Consider the following 25805-nt stretch of genomic DNA (forward strand, 5'->3'; position numbering starts at 1 on the left):
ATTTTTCACTTTTCATTATTTTTCAATTTCGGTATGTATATAAAGTTACCTTTTCATGTATATATTTATTCCCCTTTTATGTATAGTCGTCTCAATCCCCTATTGTACATATTTTTTACTTTCCATATTTTACTTTGTAACTTCTTTTGCAATTTTCCTTAATAGCATAGCTTCTTATTTTCATTTAGTAGTTTATTTTTCAATTTGTAGCTTCTTACTTTTTCAAGTTTTCGTGATCAATAAGTCTTTGGTTTTCTTAATGACATTGTTCTTTCCAAAGGTGGAATTTGTGTGAACCGGATGGCTCTTCCCGTTGATGGATGACATGACAACCTTCTTAAGGGTTTGAGTCCGTTTTCTTTATATCTTTTTGTAAATAGTAGTAAAGAATGAAAGTGTCTCAGGCAAAGCTTCACTTAGTCCTAACACATTTACCTTTGACCTTATGGTTAGAAACAAGTTGATTTGAAAAGAATGGTGCTAGTTTTGACCTTTAGACTCTTGTGTTGACTAAACAACCATCGAGTGGTTTTTTGGGACCTTGTGTTGCTCAATCTTTAGCTAAGGTTGTTGTGAGCCCTCGACTCTGTTCTCTTTAGTAATCCAATAGCTTGTAAGGTGAGGTATTGATTTGAAAGTCCAAGTCCCGTGCCAATAAGTCTAGAACTCGCCCTGAATATTTGTCTAGGCGAAATTCTAAGTGTAGCTCGACTTGAGAAATAATTATAGGCTCTCCTTGATCTAAATTGAAAACTTAAAAGCATCCATAGCCCACCAAATATGATATCCCTAGTCAACCCCGTTGAGCCATAGCCCTTGCTCTTTCAATAACCATGATACAAGCCTTTATCCGTTCTATAATGACCCTCTCTTGGCGCCCAATCTTTCCTTAGAACAATTTGCAATAACATAAGTTTGGGGGGGGGAGACGAGGAATGCAAAAGTGATAAAAAGTACAAAATGAAGAAAAAGGAAGGCAAAAGAAAAAGAAAAAGAAAGAAAAGCCAAAAAAAGTCGAAAAGAAAGTGAACATTATAGAAAAATGAAGGGAATCAATAAAAGCAATGATGAAAGAATTTGGAATGATTAGAAAGGAGAAAAATGATTGTCATGAACAAGAAAGAGTGACAGTGTGTCTCTCTAGTCCCCTAAGGAAGAGAAAAATGACTCAAAGAGTCAAGAAAGTGTAAGCCGAAATGAGAAAATGAAGTGCTTAAGGAAAGATGAAACTTTCATAGACTAATATATCCTACCTTGAACCAAAAGCCTTCATTACAGTCCCGTTAAAGCCCTATTTAATTTTGAGTTGAGTGAGCTTTCATTAGTGGTGATTCACACGAGGGGAAAGCTTATGGTACTTAGAGCCGGACTTGTGACATTCCTTTGAGAGAGATGAGTGTATTTTTACACAATCCTTGTTCTCACTGCTATTATCTAAAGTGAGATTTGCTTATGGAGAGTAGAGGAGAAAGAGTTTGGGTTCCACAGCGACCGACGTAGTAAAGCAAGATTCCTTGATGAGTTAAGTCTAACTCTTGAAGCTTTTGTGTCGCACTAGAGCCATCGTGCTAAAAAAGTTGTGTATTATTGATAATACATTTGTGTTGAGGGTAATTGTTAGTCCCAATTTATGCTTGCTGAAGTTACCTTAGAACAACTGAAAATTTTCTTTCTTTTACCTTGTGGAGGTGGGAATTACTTTGTTTGCTTGAGGACAAGCAAAAGCTTAAGTTTGGGGGAGTTGATAACTATGAATTCTAGCCTATCTTATGCTCTTTTTTGCTTAGGTTTCGGATAAAAAATGTGTAAAAGTATTCCTAAAAAGTAACTTATTGTGCTTGTTTGCAGGGTTTGATCAAAATGAAGCAAGAAAGTCATAACCAGCTCATAAAGGAGTTAAACCTGCACAAGTTCAAAGATGAACTAAACGTGCTGACAGTGAAGGAAAAGAGCGGCAACGGAAGGTTCACTGCTGAGGCGGCCACAATTATGCACTCAGCGTAATATAGATTCAGAGAAGGCATCTTTGGGATACAATAAATACCGCTAACTACAGTGAAATAGTGCGACAACGGAATAATTGACGTGATAAATCCATTGAGGGCAAATTAAAGATGCAGAGGCCTGGAAATTTGAGCTTAAATAAAAAGCACGGTTCGCGAACATTTTATGCGGCTGCGGTTGAAGACAACGCTGAGGCGGTCTCTTTTACACGCCCAACGAAATCAAGCCCAGCCCCAGTCTAAAATGGAAGAAACGTGGTCCGCGCTTGCTTTTGCGTGGCCGCGAAAGTTCAAGCGCGGAGGCGCACAGTATTGCGCTGACAGCGGAACCTCCGTAGGGGTATTTTTGTCTAGTAATTTTAGTTGTGTATAAATAGATCTTTTTTAGTTTTTTAGGGTATCTTTTGTACTGAGAGCTCGTGAACACCCGTATTTACTACTTAGAGTAATTTTAGAATAGCATTAGCTATTAATCTTAGATTTTATTCTTGCAATTAACTTTTATGGCTTATATTTCATCTCCATCTTTAATTTATACCTTTATTATGAGTAGCTAAACCCATTAGCAGGGGTTGTGACCCAACCCTAGTGTGGGTATTTAACGGGTCTTCTATTTTAGGGCTTAATTGTTTATGGGTTATTGATAATTAGCTTGATTCATGCCTTTATGACTTAGAATCTTCTTGAGAAAGAGGGACTAAGTCTAGGAAAATTAGGCTAACAAGGTGGTGCATTCAAGAGATTGGTAGCCCTAATTAAAGGATTAAACCTAGAGATAGAAATACCCGACCTGAGTCAATTTTACTTGCATTGTTTGAACACCCAATTGGGCTCGAGAAAGCCTATTAGGGCAAAGTCACTCAAACTACCGAGAGGTATAGAGTGATTAATTATGTGTAAAGGTTATGTCACGACCCCAGATATAACAAGCTTGCCCTAAATTTTAGATCCCATTAGATACTCGCCTAGGTGTAAGTCACTTCCCTAGTGCTTTTTATCACTTGAGAAAACTGTACAAAAATATTGTACTTAGTTTATTTTTAGCAATCAATAGCATTAAAAGTAGTATAGAAATAACTCCAAACATGATTAGAAGTGCAATTAAAAGCAACATGCATAGCTAGATTAGATAGAAACTAAATTCTCAACCAATATTAACTCCCTGTGGAAATCGATACAGACCCTTCGGGTAAAAGCTGCATCGACCACTCCTCGCCATTATATAGTGGTGTAGGGTTGGAGCCGATAAATATTAAATGCACAATCCATTATAGAGAATTTTGGCATTCATAGTCTGTCGTTACACCTTCATCAGTGGTCCCCCATAATTGTCATTTAAGAGGGGCTTGATCTTAGGACCTTGTTCCCTAGGTGTAGCTATATATAGTGATTTTAACAGTCATTATAAGGTACAAAATTTTTCCACAACTTATGCAACACATTATTCTAAGCTCAATAATACTTTATTTTCTGTATATTGACATTCTTATTGTTGTCTTCGGAAACTTTGCTCCCGGAACCAAGCTATTTGCTGGCTTATCTCAATTTTAATGCTAAGTCTTGCATTTTATTTAATTTATTTATTATTTTGGGATCAAAATTGATTCGTTTTCTATAAATTCAATTGTACTATTTTATGGGTAAACTATTTGGCGCCTAACTGAGGCTTAGATAGTTGCGTAATTGAATTGATCCTTGCATCTATTATTAATTTGTTTGATTCTTTGTTTTTTAGCAAAAAATCGTAAGATGGCAGATAATAATGTCAACATCACACACAATGTCAAGTCAAAAGGAAATCTGCCTCAACACGAAGATTCGATAAGTGACACTCACAACGAGGAGGACGCGGTCACGCCGGTCCATGGCGGGCAATATCCATGACATGTACGGGAGGCAACTTCTGATGACGTTGAAGATGAGCACATTGCGGAAACAGTGAGAATGTTGATAGAACACCAAAAGGCTATTATGGGCCATCTCTCGCGGCAAGACCATGTCATGACAGTATTGTGGCAAGCCTTGTCGGGTGTTTCGAGCAATGCGAATGGAAGGGGTCCAATTCCTCCCAATTCTCCTGCAAATCAAACAGTGCAAAAGGGTTGATACTAACACCCCGAGAGGTGAGGTCGACTTCGACATGACTGAAGGGAACGCCAGCGGATTAGGTAACAACAACGTGAATGATCCCTTTTAAATCGATCTCATGTAGTTTATGAGGAAAGTAAATGCTTGAATGGACCAAATTCTGAGAGCATTGCTAGTGTTGAAAGGACCAGACTCAAAGAAATACACCTAGTTGTTGTTCAAATCAAGCGCGGCACCAGAACTATTCTCAAAGTGGTTCAAAATGCTAGACGTACCAAAATATGATGGGACTTTGGATCTTTAGGAGCACATCACCACCAACACAATGGCAGTGAAAGGAAACGACTTAGCTCCGCACGAGATTGAGTCAATCCTAGTGAAAAAGTTTGGGGAAACCCTCACGAAGGGGGCCCTGACATGGTATTTACTTTTACCTGAGCACTCAATAGATTCCTTTAAGATGCTCGTAGATTTTTTCATCAAGGCCGATATATACACAATTGCGCAAGGAGAGTTTGTGACCAGATTTTAGAAGGAAAGGATGCTACTACCGGCCGTGCCAGATGAATGGGCAGCTGAGACATTTACTAAGGGGATGAACCCGAGGAGCTTCGATGCTTCCCGAAAACTAAAAGAAAGCTTGCTCGAGTTCCAGGAAACTACATGGGAAAATGTCCACAACCGCTACAAATCAAAGATAAGAATAGAAGATGACCAACTCAGTTTCCCGACATCAACTGATGGTAGGCTAGAAACCCGTGTTTTAGTCATAGTTGGCACTCTAATTACTGCATTTTACTTGTGTTTGAGCTTGAATGATAGTGAATTATACTTATTTTGTATTTTATGCCTTGGAGGAAGTGATTCCGAGTTAAAAAGATAATCCGAAGCAAAATCGAACAAGTTGGAGCTTTGAAGTCTGAGTAAAGCCCAGGGAATTAAATAGGGATAGCATTCGGGGGTCGAGAGCCAAGTGTGGATGTCAAAGAGTGAAGAAAACGAATACTCTGTCAAAAGCCTATTGTTTCACTAGTTGGGGCGGTGCAGAAGTGTGAAATGCTTACGTCTGTTAGATACCGCTCTCTGAACTTTCCCACTAGTGCCCCGTATGGGGCGGCGCATGGCGCAACGCGCATGTACAAAATTCTTAGATAATTTTTCTTGTTTCGGCTTGGAAATGGTAGTTTCGTCCGGCCTCATTCCTATATGGTATAAATACACCAAGAAGATATTTTTAAGGGAATTATGACCTTGAAAACTTTGGGAGAGCATTAGAGGCTACAACGTACAAGATTCCATCATCCTTCCATAATTCAATACGGGAGTTTGGATTGTAATGTTAGATTGATGCTTTCTTATTCTTTAATTCATTTTGTAATGACTTTCTCTATATTTATAAAGTAGTTTACCTTAGGGTTTGACATGATTTGGTGACTTGGTTGTTATTTATGGATTTGATTACTGTTTAATTGCTTGAATTTATTGGAGGAGCTTTAATAGAGTTGTGATTTTATTCTTTATAGCGTTTAATCGAAAGAGGAACATCTTATTGAATATTATTGCATCGTATGTCTTAATTTATTTTGGTGATTCTTCGAAGTAATCGAGAGAGCTTTTTGAGTTACCATTTAAATTAAGATTGAGAAATATTCGAGAGAAGTTTCTCTTAGATCAGTCCTACCAATAGATTCTTGCAAGTTTCACCGCACCTCACATTAGTTTATTTGAAAGATTTAGATTTTTTCGAGAGAAGAGTCTGAATTAGAAGTATAAGCTAATCATCTATCGAATTCGTGAGAATTAATATAACCTAAAGAGTGAAATATAACAGTATCATATCCAGAATAACAATCTTGCACCTATCATGTCAAAATCCTTATTGCTCATATTAATAAGAAACCAACTCTACTAATCTCTAATTCTTTGCTGTCAATTGTCAATTGCTTTACTTTAGTAGTTAATTGTAGTTTGTAATCATTTCAATCAAGTTTTGATCATTTTGAATAGCAGTTAAACTAGAAATTAGTAAATCATTATTTAAATCCAATCCCGGTGAAGACGATAATTTAACTTTACTATCTTAGGCTAGCGAGCATCAATTTTATGTTGTATTTTGCGCTCGTCAAATTTTGGCACCGTTACTGGAGATTGGCAATCAATAGTATTCAAAATAATTTTAGTGATAATTCAGGAACCTCTATTATTTTATTCTTCATGGGTTATCTCTTCTGTGTGCAATCAATAGGTTGACTAATCTTTTGTATGACTAGATCTTCTTCAAAAGAATTGATTCCATACAATCCATAGGTGGAAAAGAGTCTACGACCGTTGAAGAAAGAGAAAGAACTCATCGATAAGTTCTTGAGAAAACTTTCAACCCAAGAACACATGGCTAATAATGGTGACAATGGAGTAGACTTAGTTGCAAGAGAGGCAGCACAATAAGAAGCTGCACGAATAGCAGCTGAGGCAGCCCATAGGGTTGCTGATGAGATTATCAAAGATGGTGAGGGTCGAAGGATCAATCTAAACCGACCCTTGGTTGAAGAACAGTTCGAAATATAATACACGCCTAGTATAGCATTGGGTGATTATGCCAGACTAGTTTACAATCAGGGAATGTCCAGTGTTAGATCTCCACCCGTTGCAGCGAATAATTTTGAGTTGAAGCAAGGTTTGCTTTAAACAATCCAGAACAACTGTATCTTCAGAGGGAATGTGAATGAAGATCCTTATACTTACTTGATGTATTTTGAGGAAATTATGAGCACCTTCCAGTACAACGGAGTATCAAAAAATGCAGCCTACTTAAGGGAGAGAAGTTGGATAAAAATTCGGGCATTTTCTAGAAGTGCTCAAGCAGGTGCATGTGAATCTACCTTTCATAGAGATGCTTTCACAAATGCCAACTTATGCTAAATTCTTGAAAGAGATATTGTCCAAAAAGAGAAAAGTGGAAGAGACATCGGTTGTCAAGCACATAGAGCATTGTAGAGACATTTTGAAAAATACGTTTTCTCAAAAGTGTGGAGATCCAGGGAGTTTTACTATACTTTTCTCTTTAAGAATTACTAAATTTGAAAAATCTTTGTGTGATTCAGGTGCTTCTATTAACCTTATACCTTTATCTATTTTAAAAAAATTGGAGGGAGAAATTGGAAAAATCAGATCTACACTTGTGTCCTTGCAACTGGCAGATCAGACCACAATCATACCTGAAGGAATAGTGAAAGATGTGCTAGTTCATGTGGTCAAATTTGTGTTCTCTGTGGACTTTATTGTGGTGAATATGAAGAATAATAGGGAGGTCCCTCTGATTTTAGGGAGACCCTTCTTGGCTAATAGCATAGCGATTCTGGATATTCAAGAAAGGCAGCTCAAGCTTAGAGTGGGGGAAAAGAGGGTGGTGTTCAAGATAGACGGAGCAATAGGGGCCCTAAAGGAGCACACTGGAGAGAGGAGGAATGATAAGTGTGGGGTGTACCCAAAGAAGGCAGAAAAAAGCTCTCAACTTGGATGTGTGCACTGGGTCGTGTGTGCAAAGGAGATCCCCAGTTCGATTCAGACCTCGACTAGATGAATCAGGAGATTTTCCTTTATCTCTTACTTTTTATTTGTGTATCACGGGGACATGCCACAATTTAAAGTGTGGGGTGGAGTATGTAAATATGTACATGTATGTTTGTTTTCTTGTGTTTTATTTTAAAAAAATTGACATTTTTCGATGGATTTCCTCGACTGTCTTCTTGAGGGATTAAGGTCGAAGGAATTTTTTTTGTTTCTCCTAGGTAGTGTAATAATCCCCCCTTTGTTTTTCATTGGGTTGCGATTCTTTTTCAAGGGTTTTGCTTGAACCGGGTGTAGTTAGTTTTTCTTTTATTAGGAATAGAAAAGTCTTGTGCTATGGTGTTAAATGGAGATAATTGTTCTTGACTACGTATGCCTTGAGAGTCGTGAGTACTTTAGTTGTGATGCGTAGACTCAGTTCTTGACTCATGCATAAGTATCGTAAAATATTTGATTTTGATGTTGCTAAATTGCTTTGACTAGAAAGTCGGGATAGATCCGGTCCTAAGTGAGTTATATGCCAACGAGTATGTGAGATTTTGTTGATATTCTGCGCATGTTAGTTGATGTCTAAAAATTGCCCCATGTATTTTCAAAGAGAAATAGTAGGCTTGTTCAATCTAGGAAGTGATATAGGCATTTTTTTGTTGAGCCAGATATATGTTTATGACCTGCCTGATTATTGTGCATCCTAGTTAGCCCCTTTGAGCCTGTAATCCTACTTCTTTGGCAACCACACTATAAGCCTGATCCTCATTTGAATTGACTATCTGTTTGAACCTTCTACCTCTCTTGAACACTTGATTTTATTATGAGCTTGTAAAAGCTAAGTGATGTATGGTTGAGTTTTTAAGTGGAACTATTGAAAAAGGATAAAGGTGCATTATTTGAAAAAAATGTGAGAGCCACTTGTGGGGAATTGAAGGCAAAAAAAGTGAGTTTGCTTGAAAAGAAAAAAGCCAAAACTTAGGAAAGGAAAAAATGGATTCCTTGCAAGTGGTAGTTCTCATCTTGTTTGTGCTTAAAGATATTGAGAACTTGATGTTATTGTGTCTGAAGGTTGGGTTTGGTTCAACACAAGTATGGGGTTTAAATTATTAATGTATATGTATTAAGTGCTCAGGGAGGTATAGTCACTATTATCTAAATTGTATCCTACCCGTCCCGCAACCTACATTACAACCAAATTAAGTCCAACTTGATCCTTGACTGAATGAGCTTAATTAGTAGAGTATTACACTACGGGAAAACCTATGGTACATTTTCTATGATACATGAAATTTAGTTCTGAGAGTGAGTTAATTCTTCCTATCTTGAGTTCATATTTGTTTTGAATGTTGTTGTGTATGTAACTACTCTTTCTCTTTGGTGTGAGGGCAATAATTTCCGAAGGAAAGGTAATGTCTTTGGCCTCTATGTTAGAGTAAGTAAGTGAGTTTTGAAAATATATGGTGCTTTTGAATCAAGTCTTGAATCTAGGATGTTACAATAGGGGGCTTGGTTTGCTTTAAATATTCTTGGCATGATGCGTTAGGGAAGTTGTATGATAAGAAGATCTTCTTTATGTGAAGTGTTGTTTGATTGCTCGAGAACGAGAAATGGTTTAAGTGTGGGGTGTTGATGATAGCATAGTAACTCATGTTTTAGTCATAGTTGGCACTTTAATTACTGGATTTACTCATGTTTGAGCTTAAATGATAGCAAATTGTACATATTATGTGTTTTAAGCCTTGTAGGAAGTGATTCTAAGTTAAAAATATAATTGAGAGCTAAATCAAACAAGTTGGAGCTTTGAAGTGTGATTAAAAGCCCAAGAAATTAAACCAGAATCACGTTCGGCGGATGGGAGTCAAGTCTGGATGTGAAAGAGTGAAGAAAAGGAAATACTCTATAAAAAGCCTATTATCGTGCCGCATGGGGCAGCGCGGCAATGTAAAAGGCTATCATCTGTCAGATACCGCTCTCTGAACTTTCCCACTAGCGCCCCGCATGGGGAAGCACATGGCGCATGATCGGAGCCAACCCGGCACCACTACAAAGTAGCGAGAGTGGTCGAAGTAGCTTTTGCCCGAGATGGTCGGGATCGAATCCACAAGGAGCTAGAAGTGGGAATTGGATTCCTATCTAAACTAGAGATGCGTAGTGCTCTTAATTACTCTTCCAATCATCTTTGGCCTTTTGATTACTTATAATATTATGCTAATAAGATGCTAAATTAAGCTAAGAGTAAGATACTTGAAAGGTTGTCTAAATGGTTAAAGAGGCACTAGGGAAGTGACTTTCTCTTAGGTGAATACTTGACGGGTTCTCGAATCTAAGGCAAGATTGTCATGTTGGGGATTACGATATAACCAATGCACGAAACATCTCACTCTATACCTCTCGGTAGTTTGAGTGATTTTGCCCTAATTGACTTTCTCAAGACCAATTGGGTATAATAATTTGTGCAAGCAATTTAGGTTCAAGTCGGGTATTACTATCTTTAGGTTTAACCCTTTAATTGGGGGTATCAATCTCTTGAATACGCCCCAATTCCTTGTTGGACTAATTTTTCTATACTCAAACTCTCTTTCTCAAGAAGAACCCAAGTCAAAAGGCACAAATTAGTGTTTGCAACCACTAATTCAACATGGAAGACATAAATTAGTCCAAATATCAAACACCCATAGACATTCAAGCCTTAAAACTCAAGACCCATCAAATACCCCACACTAGGGTTGAGCCACAACCCTAGCTAATGGGTCTAGCTACTCATAATAATAGAAGAAAACTGATAAATAGATGAAGAAAAACCCATAAAATTTAATTACAAGCTAATAATTGAAGATTCAATCATAAAACCACTATAAAATTACTCAAAATGGTTAAGAACAGCCGTTCACGTGCTCAGCCCAAAGTCAAATTACAAAAGATGACCTAAAAATGGGAAAAGAAAGTATTTATACTAGGCTGAATTTTCTAGACAAAAATACCCCTACGGGGGTAGTGCGGTCCGCACAAAATTGAGTGCGGCTGCGATGAAGCTTCTTGGCTTTAGATCTCTACTCTCTGAACTTGGTCACTACAGGCCGCATAAAATGCACCGTGGCCGCGGTGGCTTCAACTGCGGTTTGCACAAAAAGGACCGCAGACCGCATTAGTATTAACCTCCAAAAATCCCAACTCTCTGAACCCTGTCTTTGCGGACTGGACAAACTTGATTGCGCCTGCAAAGAGGCCACTGCGATCCGCACAAAATGCTTTGCATACGCAGTGCTTGAGTTTCCAAAATGTGCACTCTCTGAATCTCTTCACTGCGGACCGCACTAAATGGAATGCGGCCGCAGTGGAACTGTTGCACTGTTCTTGGACTTGTTCTTGGTACTTGTGCATGTTTCACTCCTTTTTGAGCTGGTTTTGACTAATTGTCACCTTTTTGACCAAACCCTGCAAACAAGTACAACATGTAAGCCTTTGGGACTATTTTGTATGCATTTTTAATCAAAAATCAAGTAAGAGGAGTGTAAAATGAACCATAATCCTTAGTTATCAACTCCCCAACCTTAAGCTTTTGCTTGTCCTCAAGCAAACAAAATAAGACCCACCTCCTTAAGAGTAAATCCAAGAAAATTTAGCTTCCTTATAGTGACCTCATCTAGCATCAATTGGTACTGACAATTACCCTCAATTCAAATGAATCATTAACAACATTCGAACTTCTAAACCATATGGATTTAGTGCGACACAAGAGCATGAAGAGTTGACTCAACCCATCAAAGAAACTCGTTCTATTACTTTGGTCATTGTGGAACCCAAACTCATACTCCCCAACTCTCCCTAAGCAAACCTCACTTTTAGATTGTAGCACCCAGAACGAGGATAGTGGAAACACACTCATCTGTCTCAAAGAAAGGTCGCAAGTCCGACTCTAAGTACCATAAGCTTGTCCCTTATGTGAGTCATCACTAATGTAAGCTTCATTCAACTCAAGATCATATAGGGCTTTTGTGGAGATATAGTGAAGGCTTTTGGTTCAGGGTAGGAAATGTTTGGTCTAAATAGGTTCCATCTTCCCTTTAGCACTTCATTGCTTCATTTTGGCACATATTCTCTTGACTTTTTAAGTCATTTAACTTCTTTCTGATGGGTTAGAGAGACACACTATCACTTTTTCTTGTTCATTTCAAATCTTTTTCTCCTTTCTCAACTTGCCACACTTTCATCTCTTTACTTTTACTGAATTCCTTTATTTTTTTCTACATTGATCATTATTTTTGTCTTTTTGATTTTCTTTCTTTTTCATTGCTTTTCCTTTTATTCATTTTGTACCTTTTACCACTTTGTTGCATTCCTCGTCTCTTCCCCCAAACTTATGCTTTTGCCTTGTGCTAAGGAAAGATCGGGTGCCAAGAGAGGGTATTTTTAGAATGGGTAAAGGCTTGTATCGTGGTTTTTTAAAGAAAAAGGTCTATGGCTCAAAAGGGTTGACCAGGGATATTATCATTGGTAGGATATGGAAGTGTTCAAGACATTATTCGGATCAATAAGAGCCTATAATCATATCTCAAGTCAAACTATACTTAGAATTTCGCCTAGACAAACATTCAGGGCAAGTTCTAGACTCATGGCTCGGGACTTGGACTTGCTATTTAAATTCTCACCACACAAACTATGGGATTACTAAAGAGATAGAGTCGGGGGCCCACAACAACCTTAGCTAAGATTTGAGCAACACAATGGTCCCGAAAAACCATTTGATGATTATCGGCCAACACAAAAGTCTCAAGGTCACAACTTTCACCATTTTATATACAACAATTTATTTTAGACCATAGGATCAAAGGCAAATGCGTTAAGCCCAAGTGAAGCTTTGCCTGAGGCACCATTACTCACTAGCTACTATTTACACAAAAAGCAAAAAGAAAACAGACCCAAACCCTTAAGAAGGTTGTCATGTCATCCATCATCGGTAACCGTGACATTAAAAAACCAAAGGATTATTGCCCGCAAAAATTCAAAACACGAAGCTACAAAAATAAAATAAGAAGCTATGAAAGAAAAAATGTGGAAAGTAAAATGAATATATACAAGAGGGGATTTAGTCGAATATACATAAGGGAGAATGAATATATACATTAGAACGTAACTTTATATACAGACTAAAAGTAAAAAGTACTAAAAATGCAATAAAATGATAAAATTATGTACATATCAAAAGTAAAAAAAAAACATAAAAAGAATGTAATGCCATATATACAACCCAAATCATCCAAATAGGGTTACCCCCTCAAATGAAAGCTGACATTATCCTCAATGCTAACTAACCAAAATAAGCACAAGAAAAGATAGAGAGTAAAAAGAAACTCCCTATTGGCCCTCCGTCTACAAAGGATCCTGAGTATGGGTCCCTAGGTCTTTGGACTGCTCGAGAACCTGTGACTGGCTCCCTGTAATCTGTGTCTCCTCTGGGACCTCGGCATGTACTGAGTCCTGGGCCTGTACTGGAATTTGGGGCTGACTAGAGGAACCTCCCTACGGGTCCTCCAACTCTATAACAGCATCATCAGTATGGGGAATCACCCTCTTCTTCTTGGCTGGCCTCTCTGTCTCCTGCTCAGGCTAGGCTGCTGGAGCCGGGTCATGCAATAAAAGGTCCAAAGGCAAGTGATCCACCTTCAACCTCTCCACTTCCACTCTCAACTCTTTCACTGACTCCTTGGATGCCCGAGTGTTCCTCAGTCTTTTTGTTTCTTTGGCCAAATCCTTCAATGCTTTTCCATGTGAACCCACATCGTCCAATATTAATTTCTGGTTCTCTAGGAGCTTCTTTTGGTTCTCCAAAAGCTCCTTGAGAGTGTCCTTCACTAACTGTAGGACTTGTGGCTGAGGAGGTGCAGACTGGGATGCCACCAAAGTAGAAAGTACAGACAACTTAGAAGTAGATGTCTGCATTCAGTTGTTGATACTGGCAAGGGTCTGGCTCAAACGGTGGGCAGTCAAAGGATATGCTGCAGATGAGGGGATATCTAGAACTATAGAAGTGGAGGGTCTTGGGGCCATGTCTGGTGTGGCTGAAGAAGGCTGAGTAGGAGCCACTACTACTACTGGCTCTTCAGACTGGCCAGTTGAAGTAGTGGCTTTGCCTTTAGGGTCCTTGGGGTTGTCAGGACCCTTGGTGTTGTACCAGGAGAAAAGTGCCTTGGCTTTTACTTTCATATCAAATATTCTCTTCTCACATCTAGATCCTCAAAATACATGGTCAAAAAATTTGGGAAGGGGTAGGATCTATCACCTTCGTTCACCGCCCGCGTAATCACCCTAGATATCACATTCCCGATGTTGATCAGGTACCCCGCCATGATAGATGCCACCAATATAGCCCGGGAGATATGAAGAGAGTTGTCGTGAGTGGTGGGGTCTATCCTGTTACAAAAAAATATCTCCCACCCTTTTGCTTCGAAGTTCAGGGCTCTCCTCAGAATTTTCACTCCCGCGGTCAACCAAGTTGGGGTGGTAACTGGGATTGCCAAGTACACTGCTAACCAAGCACGAGTTGCCTCACCCAATGCCACATTTTCTAAGTACAATGCCTCATCCTCCTCTGGGAAGCCCAAGTAGTCATTGATCGTTTTTCCATCAAATTTACTTTCAAATTTCGCACTTTGGTCACTGTAGTGCCCTTTTTTTATGTGGGCAACATTCGTGTAAAATTCCTTCACCAAGTGCTCATTTGTATCTCCACGTGTCCAATGAAATAGTCCCGGCCTGCTCTCTCTCTGAACTGCCTCAGCACATTGGGGTTATGAGGCAAAAGGTCCTTTGTGATGAATTTCCGCTCAGGTATTAACTTCCTCTCGGGCCACCATTCTCTGAACTTGTGGTAGGCCACTTCACTTACAAATCTATCTTGCCATGTGTCCTGGTTCCTAGTTATCTCTAATCCTCCTAATTGGGGCTCACCCCTACTTCTTCTTCTATGGGATCCTTACCGGATAATGAAGCTGTAGGTGAGGTAGAATAAGCATTGTCACTACCCGCAGCTGAGCCCTCAGACGACTCAGAAGAAATTCGCACTGACGCTGGGGCAGTAGGGGTGCCTGGAGGTGTATCTCTCAATCTAGGCCTCTCTGTCCAGTCAGGAACATATTTTGGCATGGAGTTGGAGTCGGATGCCTCCCAGGAGGTCATATACTCATTTCTCGAATGGGAAGCAGCTCTATCAGCAACCCTTATGATTCTTCTAGTGTCCTTGATAGCTTGTCGGGCTTGCGGGGTCAATCTAATCATGCCTCGTCCCCCTACCCCGGGAGGACTCTGCAAGGAGAATGCGTTCTTTTCTTGTTAGTATCCCAATATCAGATGAAGCAGTGCAGAATAAAATTGCAGACAGTTGAAAATTAAAAGCACAATTGCAGACCTGGGACCACACAAAATGAAGTGCGGCCGCAAAGAAGCTACCGAGGACCACACAAAATGCACTGCAGTCCGCACTCAGGTGGGGGTCATACTACCCACTCTCTGATAAAGGCCATTGCAGACCGTACAAAATGGTATTGCACTCCGTATTAAGGCACCGCAGACCCCACAAAATTCATCGCGGCCACGGTCCCCAACTTAAAACCTTTCTGAAGTGATACCATTGCGGTCCGCACAAAATGGTATTGCGGACCGCGGAGAAGCACCGTGGACCGCACAGAATACCATCGCGGACCGCGATAAGCCCATCACAGTAATACCAATCCTAGGGTTTCAATATTTTATCAATTTAAGCCTAAAATCATATATCATTAATTTCCTAGGTGTTTAATCATTAGTTGTCACTAATTAACCCTAATCTAAGCATGATTAAACAAACTACGATACATAATTAAAAGAAAACGAGAAGAAAAAGAAGAAAAACTAACTAATTAAAAGAAAATAAAAGTTAAAAACTAAGGAAAAAAATTTACCGGTAGTGAGATGCAATGTAGATTAATGAGACTCAGCAGTTGAATTTGAGCAGGTAAGAGTGATGAACAGTAATTATTTTCTATTCAGTGAGCAAAAGATTGAAAAGTTCAAAATGAAGGCCTCAGACCCTATTTATAGAAAAAAAGACATCGGGCCCACTTCACCTACCCACCGCGGACCGCACAAAATTGCACTGCGATCCGCGGTACTCAGAAACAAGAGGCATTAGGGAGACACCCACTGCGGAGCGCAAGAAATGCAGTACGGCTGCAGTGGTCTACCACGGACCGCACAATATGCATTGCGGTCGCGGTGGCAAACTTTAGAGAACCCCAATTTTGACCAATTAACTATGCGGACCACATTGAAATGTTGCCCCCGCACTGAGGCTTTTGCGGCCGCACAAAATGCAATGCGGCCGCATGCAAACTTCAGAGAGTGTGCATTTTTCCTAACTTGGTCCTGCACTACATCAAAATAATCCTACAACATCTCACAACCATTTAGTCCAAAAGCAAATCCTATACTACAAAGAAAATCAAAGAAAAATAAAAAGAAAGACATATGGGTTGCCTCCCAAGAAGCGCCTGATTTAACGTCGCGGCACGATGCAGGTTACCATCAAATCACTTTAGATAGAGCAGTGCCACCACGTGGCTGTCATCAATCTTGCCCAGGTAGTGCTTGACCCTATGCACATTAACTCTAAAAACCTCCCCATTTTTATTCTTCAACTCAAGTGCACCAAACGGAGTCACAAACACCACTTCAAAAGGTTCACTCCATTTCGACTTAAGCTTTCCCGAAAATAGACGTAACCGAGAATTAAACAAGAGAACCAAATCACCCACTTTGAACTCCTTGCCACGAGTATATTTATCATGAAGGTACTTTATCTTTTCCTTGTACAAGGACGAACTGGAGTAGGCATGGAATCGGAATTCATCAAGTTCATTAAGCTGCTCCACACGAAGATTTGCTACCACATCCCATTCAAGATTCAGCTTCCTCAAAGCCCACATGGCCTTGTGCTCTAACTCAACTGGTAGATGGCAAGCTTTCCCAAACACCAACCGGTACGGAAACATACCAATCGGAGTCTTGTAAGCAGTCCTATAAGCCCATAGAGCATCATCCAACTTGTTTAACTAATCGGTCCTATTTGCATTGACCGTCTTTGACAATATACTCTTGATTTCCCTGTTTAAAACTTCAACTTGGTCACTCGCTTGAGGATGATAAGGAGTAGAGACTTTGTGATTGACACCATACTTTGCAAACAAAGTGTCAAAAGCTCTATTACAAAAATGAGACCCCCCCCCCCATCACTTATGATTACACGAGAAGTGCCAAACCTTGTAAAAATGCTCTTCTTGAGAAATGCAACAACACTCCGGGCCTCATTGTTAGGTAGAGCCACGGCTTCAACCCACTTTAAAACATAGTCAACTGCCATAAGAATGTATGTGTTCCCATACAAGCTAACAAATGGGCCCATAAAATCAATGCCTCATACATCAAAAATATCAACTTCAAGAATTGTATTGAGAGGCATCTCATCTTTCTTAGAAATTCCACCCGCTCTTTGACATTCGTCTCATCTCTTCACAAGTTCACTTGCATCTTTGTACAAAGTTGGCCAATAAAACCCACAACTAAGAACTTTTGAAGTCGTCCTCTCCCCGCCATGATGGCCACCATAGGGAGAGGAATGACAAGCTTCTAAGATACTCAATTGCTCCTCCTCCGGGACACACCATCGGATCACACTATTCGTGCAAATTTTGAACAAGTACGGCTCATCCCAACAGAAGTCCAAACTATCCCGTTTGAGCTTCTTCCTTTGGTTCGAAGAGAGGTCACACGGGATTATACCAGTCACAAGAAAATTAGCAACGTCCGCAAACCATGGCATACCATTCACCCACACCGAAAGGAGTTTCTCATCGGGAAATGAATCATTGATCTCTAGGCCATCATGGGGCCTCCCCTCCTCCTCCAAGCGGGACAAGTGGTCCGCCACTTGGTTTTCACTACCCTTCTGGTCTATAATCTCCAAATCAAACTCTTGAAGTAACAAGACCCATCGCATCAATCTTGCTTTGGAATTCTTTTTCGTCATCAAGTACCGAAGTGCGGCATGATCGGTATCAACTATGACCTTGGCACCCATGATATACGACCGAAATTTCTCCATCGCAAAAGCTCTTTCTCAGTCACCGTGTAGTTTACTTGAGCATCATTCATTATCTTGCTTGCATAGTACACCGAATGAAATATTTTGTTCACTCTTTGACCCATGGCCGCCCCAACCGCAACATCACTCGCGTCACGCATAAGCTCGAAAGGCAAGCTCTAATTTGGTGCGGTAATAATAGGAGTGGTGGTCAACTTGTGCTTGAGAAGTTCAAAGGCTTGCATACATCTCTCATCGAACACGAACTTGACATCTTTTTCGAATAACTTGCATAAGGGATTCACTATCTTCGAAATGTCTTTGATAAATCTCCGGTAGAACCCCGCATTCCCAAGAAAACTTCTAACTCCCTTGACAGAGGTAGCGGAGGGAGCCTTGAAATCACATCAATTTTTGCTTTGTCCACCTCTATACCATGCTTTGAAATTTTATGCCCAAGAACTTTGCCATCCTCAACCATGAAGTGGCATTTCTCCCAATTAAGAACAAGATTGGTTTCTTCACAACGGTCCAACACTCTATCAAGATTTTTCAAACATTCATCAAACGATTCCCCCACAATACTAAAGTCGTCCATGAACACCTCCAAAATATCTTCCACCATATCGGTGAAAATGGCCATCATACACCGTTGGAATGTAACCGGTGCATTACACAACCAAAAAGGCATCCTAGAGAAGGCAAAGGTTCCATATGGACAAGTGAAAGTGGTCTTCTCCTGATCTTTCGGAGCAATTAAGATTTGGTTGTACCCAAAATACCCATTCAAGAAACAGTAGAAGGCACGCCCAGCAAGTCGATCTAACATCTGATCAAGAAAAGGCAATGGAAAGTGATCATTGCGGGTTACTTTATTCAACTTGCGGTAATCCATGCACACCCTCCACCCGGTGACGGTCCTGGTAGGAATAAACTCATTTTGCGAATTTGCAACCACGATCATGCCACCCTTCTCCGGCACACATTGCACCGGCGAAGTCCAAGAGCTATCAGAGATGGGGTACACAACCCCGACATCTAACCACTTGATCACCTCCTTTTTCACAACTTCTTACATTGCCTCATTCAACCTCCTTTGATTTTCCAAGGAGGGCTTTGCATCATCTTCCAGAATAATCTTGTTATACAGAATACAGGGCTTATCCCCCGAATATCAGCTAAGGTCTATCCAATTGCCTTCTTCCACTTTTGAAGCACTACCAATGTGGCATCAACCTACATGTTAGTAAGACAAGAGGAAATAATAACTGGAAAAGTTGAACTAGGGCCTAAGAATTCATACCTGAGGTGTGGAGACAACGGCTACAACTCCAACACCGAAGGTTCCTCGATTGAAGGTTTTGTTGGTGGAGTCTTCCTATTCTCAAGATCCAAAGAGAGTTTCCTAGGTTCATAAGAGTAAGAGCCCATTCCATGTAAAGCATTCATGCACTCCACTTGGCCTTCATCCTCATTTACATCAAGATTCAACAAAACTGCCTCTAGAGGGTCCTCCACATTGATCATTGCACTAGTATCATCAACTATCACTGTCGTGACAAGGTACACAAAAGAGCACACCTCAGAACTGTTGGGATGCTTCATTGACTTGCACACATGAAGGACCACTTTCTCATCACCCACTCGGAAGGTGAGTTCCATGCTTCCACATCAACTAAGGCCTTCCCAGTAGCAAGGAAAGGTCTTCCTAATATGATTGGAACTCCGTAATCTACCTCACAATCCAAGATCACAAAATCAGCTGGCAAGATAAATTTATCCACACAGACAAGAACATCATCAATGATACCCAATGGTCTCTTCATAGTTCTATCCGCCATTTGCAATCTTATAGAAGTCGGCCTCGGTTGCCCAATACCCAAAGTCTTGAAAACTGAGCAGGGAATCAAGTTTATACTTGCCCCTAAATCACATAGAGCTTTTGCAATGTCCGCACTCCCAATGGTACAAGGAATGGTGAAAGCACCGTGATCTTTTAGCTTCGGGGCCATTGAGTGCACTATTGCACTAACTTGGTGGGTCATCTTGATAGTTTCACAATCCATGGATCTTTTCTTTGTCAACAAGTCCTTCATGAATTTAGCATAACCCGACATTTGCTTTAGAGCCTCCGCCAAAGGCACATTAATGGATAAGCTCTTCATCATGTCAATAAACTTCTTAAACTGATTCTCATTTTTCTTCTTCGTGAGCCGTTGAGGATAAGGTGGAGGTAGCCTTGGATTTAGGCACAATCGTTTACGGCATGTCTATTACGTGTTCCCTGGACGGGTTCACGTCATTCTGGGTTTCCACCTCGGTATCTTGGATGTCAATCCTCACTTCCTCATTCACGTTCTCATCAATCATATTTTCAACCACCAAAGGAATCTCATCTTCTTGCAACTCAACTTCATCACCCAAAATTTCTTTTTGCTTGGAGGCATTCACATTACCGCTTCATCTACTTCTTGTAGTTACCGCCATAACATGATTGTTCCCACCCTTCGGGTTAACTACCGTATCACTTGGTAGAGCCCCATTAGGGAGAGTATTCAAGGATTATGAGATTTGGCCTAATTGAACCTCCAAGTTCCTAATTGAAGTATTGTCGAAAGCCAACTGAGCATCAGAGTTCGCATTCTTTTTCATCATCTGTTCAAACATAATTTCAATTCTCCCCATTTCATTGTTAGAAGAACTAGGACCTTGGGATGGTAATGGGGGTGGATTGTTCGGTTGTTGATACATTGGGGGCCTTTGAAAGCCTTGCCCCCGATTTTCTTGATTGCCATTGTTCCAACCACCCTGATTGTTGTTGCCACCCCAGTTGTTGTTGTTACTATTCCAATTACTCTGATTGTTCTGGTTATTATTCTGATTGCCCCATTGAAATTTTGGTTGTTATTTCCCCAATTACTATTCCCTTATTGTTGTTGATTGCCATAATTTCCTTGGGGTCTCCATTGTTGTTGGTAGGAAGAATTGCCCCTTTGGCCCTGATAATTGTTCACGTATTGCACCTCTTCATTCTACCCATCATAACCATCATCTTGGAATCTACCACAATCATTGTCATATTGATCCGAACTCCCTTGGTTCTGTTGACCTCTTTGTCTTCTTTTGTTCACTAGCATGTTGACACCCTCCATAGCATTTACTTGGCATGGATTTTGAACCTACTGTAACTATGCCTTTGCTAGCTGGTTCATTATTGTTGTTAGCTCTGCTATAGCCTGCCTATGATCATGTAGCTCTTTGTACAAGTGAGTGACCATGGGGTTACCCTATGGCACATTGGCTCTACTTTGCCAGGCGGAGGACGTATCAACCATCTCGTCAAGAATGTCACAAGCCTCATCATAAGACAGCTTCATGAAATTACCCCCACCAAGTTGGTTCACTATGCATTGATTTGTTGTATTAATGCCCCAGTAAAATGTCTGTTGTATCATTGTCTCAGTCATATCATTGTTGGGACACTCATTTACCATGGTTCTATATCGCTCCCAAATCTCATGTAATGGTTCGGTGGGCTCCTGCTTGAAAGCTAAGATCTCATCTTTCAATGCTGGCATGTGCCCCGGCGAGAAAAACTTTGCAATGAATTTATCCGTCAACTCATCCCAAGTAGTGATGGAATGGTTGGGAAGTCGTTCAAGCCAATCCAATGCCTTCCCTCTAAGTGAGAAAGGGAATAGTCTCAACCGAAGTGCATCCTCCGACACATTAGTTTGCTTGCTCCCCCAACAGGTATCAACGAAACCCTTGAGATGTTTGTAATCATTCTGATTGGCAGCGCCCGTGAAATACCCTCGTTGATCCAACAATGTCAGCATCACATTTGTAATTTGAAAATTGCCCGCTCGGATTCGGGGTTGTACAATTGCACTTGCATATCCTTGGTTGGGAAGCACTCGAGGAGCCACTCTTGGAGGTGGCGGGGAGGGTCTGGAATATTATCATTAGCTTGGCGGCCTCTCCTTTGTCCTTGAGGTACAATAGGAACCTCATCATCAACATTGTCATCTACCTCCACCCCCGACGGAAGATCTCCAAGAGGTGCGTTATTTGCTGTCATTTTGTACTTGAAGTTGTGACACACACAAATTAGTAACATAGGAGGAAAGAAGAACAATACACAAAACTATTTAGATAGATAGCCAAAACCGTTAGCTCCCCGGTAACGGCGCCAAAAAGTGATCGGAGCCAACCTTGTGTTGATATCCAATTTTTCCCTATATATTTTCAATATGCAAAATAACTTCAAAATGTCATATATATGCATATGTAATCATATCCAAGTGTTTTATTAATTTTTCCATAATTTTTAAAGGTTATTAAATCAATCTATTTCCTTTTTTTATCCATAAAATCCCAATAATTACTTCCAAAATTATTATTTTTTGGTAATTCATCTATTGGATTTTCATTTTTATTCTAAAATATAGCTAAGGTAATTTTTACAATTTTATTTAGTATTTTTTAAAGCTAATTGCATATAATTGCAATATTAGCCATTTTACGGCTTAATTGTGTTCTATATTCATAAAATTAAGCCCTGTATTTTTAAATTGTTAATTGTATATTATAAATCATTTTAGTGCTTTCAATTTGTTTCCAGAATTTATTTACTATTTTTTATAAATTTAAAAGTGGAATATTGACTATTTAAATAATAGCCCAATTGCATTTAAATTGTAGCCTAAATCTGACCCCAAATCAGACCCAATTTCCCCGGCCCAATTTCATTTAAACCCGACCCTAACCCAGTTTAACAGGCCCAACCCGGATTCCCCACCTACCCTTTTAAATCTAGGTCGTTGATCATTTAGATCAATGACCACCGATCCCCTTTACCATTTTTAACCCTGAACGACCCCTAAACCTAACTCATTTTCCACCACCCGCCGCCTCTGAATCCCTTCCCTCTCACTTTTCTCTGCAACCTCACATGAACCCTACCTACCGCCATCTAATTCCACCCTAATCCACCTCAACCCCTGCCTAATCCATGGCCTCTCATGGCCATTTGAGATGTGTATCGGCCTCCTATGGCTCCTGGTTATTTGTTTCTGTGGTTACATGGCCAGACCTCGAAGGAATCTGGTCCAATCCTTGCTCGACTTCTGTTCATGGCCTTTCTTCGGCCATCCATGACCTTTTTACGGCCATTCATGGCCTTTCAAGGCAGATCCTTGACTTTTCTGGTTAGATCGGTAACTCTCAAGGTCTTTCTCATCTTTTCTGGGTTTTCTAAAACCTTAATCTTTAAGATCTTGTAATTTTCTTCAGATCTATCTTATATCTGTGTTTACTACGAACTTCTTAAGTGCTTTCTCGAAGGTTCTTCAACTTTTCTTTCAAAACAACTCTACATTTTTCGACGATCAGGGTTTTCCTTTATGTTTTTCAAAAGAGCTCTTCTCTGATTTTAATGTTTTCTGTGATTTTGCTATGTTTAAAACGGTTTGCTCATGTTGTTTTTCTATCTATTTCAGCATGTTAAAAAACCCTAGTTCCCTTTTGGTCTTATCCGAGTTCTGAAATTGTTTGCTTAAATGTGTGCTTATTTTAAGTTCTTCGTTTATGACTCTCTTTTCCTTATTTGACTCATCTGATTTTGAGTTTTTATCATCTCTTAAATTCGGCTACTAATGAAGCCCTAATTTTTTAGAAGTTTTGCCTCACTTGTTACTGTGAGACCTTTACTTGTTTCTGACTCTCTTTACCTGTTACTATGTTCTTCTTCACTGTTGATTCTATGCGACTACTTGACTACTGTGCTTCGAATATTTTCTTGCTACTGAACCCTAACTTACCCCTACTGCTACTGTATGTTTTTGTTGCTTCTTTTTGTCAACATGTTTAACTCTGCATGCTTGTTCATCCCTTGCTATTTATATGGTGGAGTGCAGAATCATGTTCCTTTATTGATTGATCTTGATTTCCTCGATCTTCCGACAAATTGTAAAAGGTTTTCTTATGAGCCCTAATTTTTACTCATCTATTTAAAATTAATTGATTCCTTTCCTTTACTGTGATGTTTTACCTTGCTGAATCCTTTCCCAAAATAAGCCTATTTTGTACTAGACTTGGTTATTTACTTCATACATTTACTGCCCCCTTATATGGCAATAATCAATCTGTCCCCAAACTGATTTCTTCCCTTAATTAAACCTGTTACTACCCGTTAAACAGTGGTTCTTTAATTAAAGGAAATCACTTGTATTAATTGATTCTGATTGTGATTATTTTCATGTTTGTGTTTAAGATTTTACCTCTTCTTCACTCGTTTTCAAAACTATAAATACCCACCCCTCTTCTTTCAAAAACACGAACAATTTGAGTTCAAGAACACACACTTACACTCAAAACTTTCTCTCTTTTCTCTACTACTACTTGTGCTACTGCTTTTGTCTAGTCGGCTGAAAGCCAAGGCTAGACTGTGAAATTTTGCTTACTTTTCCTTTCTGCACTTTGCTTCTCTACTGGTATGTCCTAGTTAATTTTCAAGCATCAACAACAACATGTTTCTTTAATTGTTCCAACTTCTCTTATTCTTGTCTACTTCTGCTTATGTTTTTGTAGCCAAGTTACATTAATAACATGCTGAAATATGTTCCCTTCCCCTTTTAAATTAATGCTCTACTATGTGTATGAATCCCAGACCCCATATCCTCTCTATGTGTTTGTGTTCCTTTGGTTGGTTTGTGGCCATGGCAGCATCATCTATTGTTGTGCATGACCAAACCAAACCCATGTTGGGTCATGTGCTTACAAACAATGTGTTCCCAAAACCCCTTTAACCCCTTTTATGACTATTAATTCTGTGTTTTGATGATTACCCCAACTGATTTTAAACACTTCTGGCCCTTCCACACTGCACTCATTTCTGTCTATTTATGCAAACCTAGGTGTAAGCATTGCCCGGGGTCCTTTGAGGCCCTTAGGGAACTTTGACACACCCAGGTCTGAGAAAGGCTTTGAAACAACATGGGCATTTGAGGTAGTTTATTCCATAACTCAGAGAGGAAGTCAAGAATCAGGCTTCCTATGGTTGTAACTTTTTTTTTTTGCACTTTTCTGATGTAATTCAGTCATTTTTGGCCTGTAACAATTTGTAACAAATATTGGGGTTGGCTAGTGAAATGGGATGGGGTGATTATGCATGCTTTAGCTATTAGAAGGGTAGATAACATGCATATAGGATCTTTTTAATAAATTCTGCATGTTTTACTTCCACACTTAGACACCATGCCTCTAGGGTCTAAATGGCCATAATCAGACATCATGCCAACAAGGTTAAAATCGGCTTTGAAATTAGATGTCATGCCTATAAGATCAAAAATCAATTTTCATAGAAATCATGCCTATAGGAATTTCGCTATGATCAAATAAATCCCGCCTGCTTCACTTCATGTTCAATTAGATACCATGCCTATAGGACCAAAATCAGCATTTAATACTTAGATACCATGTTTGTAGGAATTAAAATTAGCTATAATAGAGATCATGTCTATAGGATCTAAAACCAGTTTAGTTAAAAAAATCGATTTGACTCGTACAGTTTTGAATCAGTTTAAATAACCCGCTCTTTTAAATTAATACGGTCAGAAAGCATGCCTATAGGATCTAAATCACTCGTTTCAAATTGTTTAATGTTTTACTACACCCCTAATCAGTAATAGATATCATGCTCACTACTGCGCCTAGGCAAGCCTCAGGTAATAATGATAAAACTGAACTCACTTTTGTTTAATTAGCACTGCTACAACCAGCAGGCAGGCCTGATTCGGACTTCTTATCTGAGTTATGTAATAAATTGGTCTGCTTCAACAATTAAAACACTTTGCTTTAGTACTTTAAATTCTGACCCTAACTGTGTTTAAGTCATGTTATTTATATGCATTGTCTGCGGAGGTATATATGAGCCTCTTAATTATTTATGTGTTTCCCCGTTATACGCAGTCCTACATGTTTTGTCTGTCTCCTTAGCCTTTTACCTTTAAAACCTAAGAGTCAGCCTAAATCCTCCCTTT

At 39.6% G+C, this 25805-nt stretch overlaps 1 protein-coding gene across 1 annotated transcript; it reads left to right on the top strand.

Moving 5' to 3' along the window:
• The first annotated feature begins 6993 nt into the window (after nt 1-6993).
• LOC142162998 (uncharacterized) lies at nt 6994-8700 on the top strand. Its single transcript, XM_075220241.1, has 3 exons — nt 6994-7609; nt 8513-8592; nt 8686-8700. The coding sequence occupies exons 1-3, from the start codon at nt 6994-6996 to the stop codon at nt 8698-8700; spliced, it is 711 nt and encodes a 236-aa protein (XP_075076342.1).
• Nucleotides 8701-25805: the final 17105 nt, after the last annotated feature.

The sequence above is a fragment of the Nicotiana tabacum genome, chromosome 8 (genome assembly GCF_000715075.1).
Source record: "Nicotiana tabacum cultivar K326 chromosome 8, ASM71507v2, whole genome shotgun sequence".
Classification (NCBI taxonomy): Eukaryota; Viridiplantae; Streptophyta; class Magnoliopsida; order Solanales; family Solanaceae; genus Nicotiana; species Nicotiana tabacum.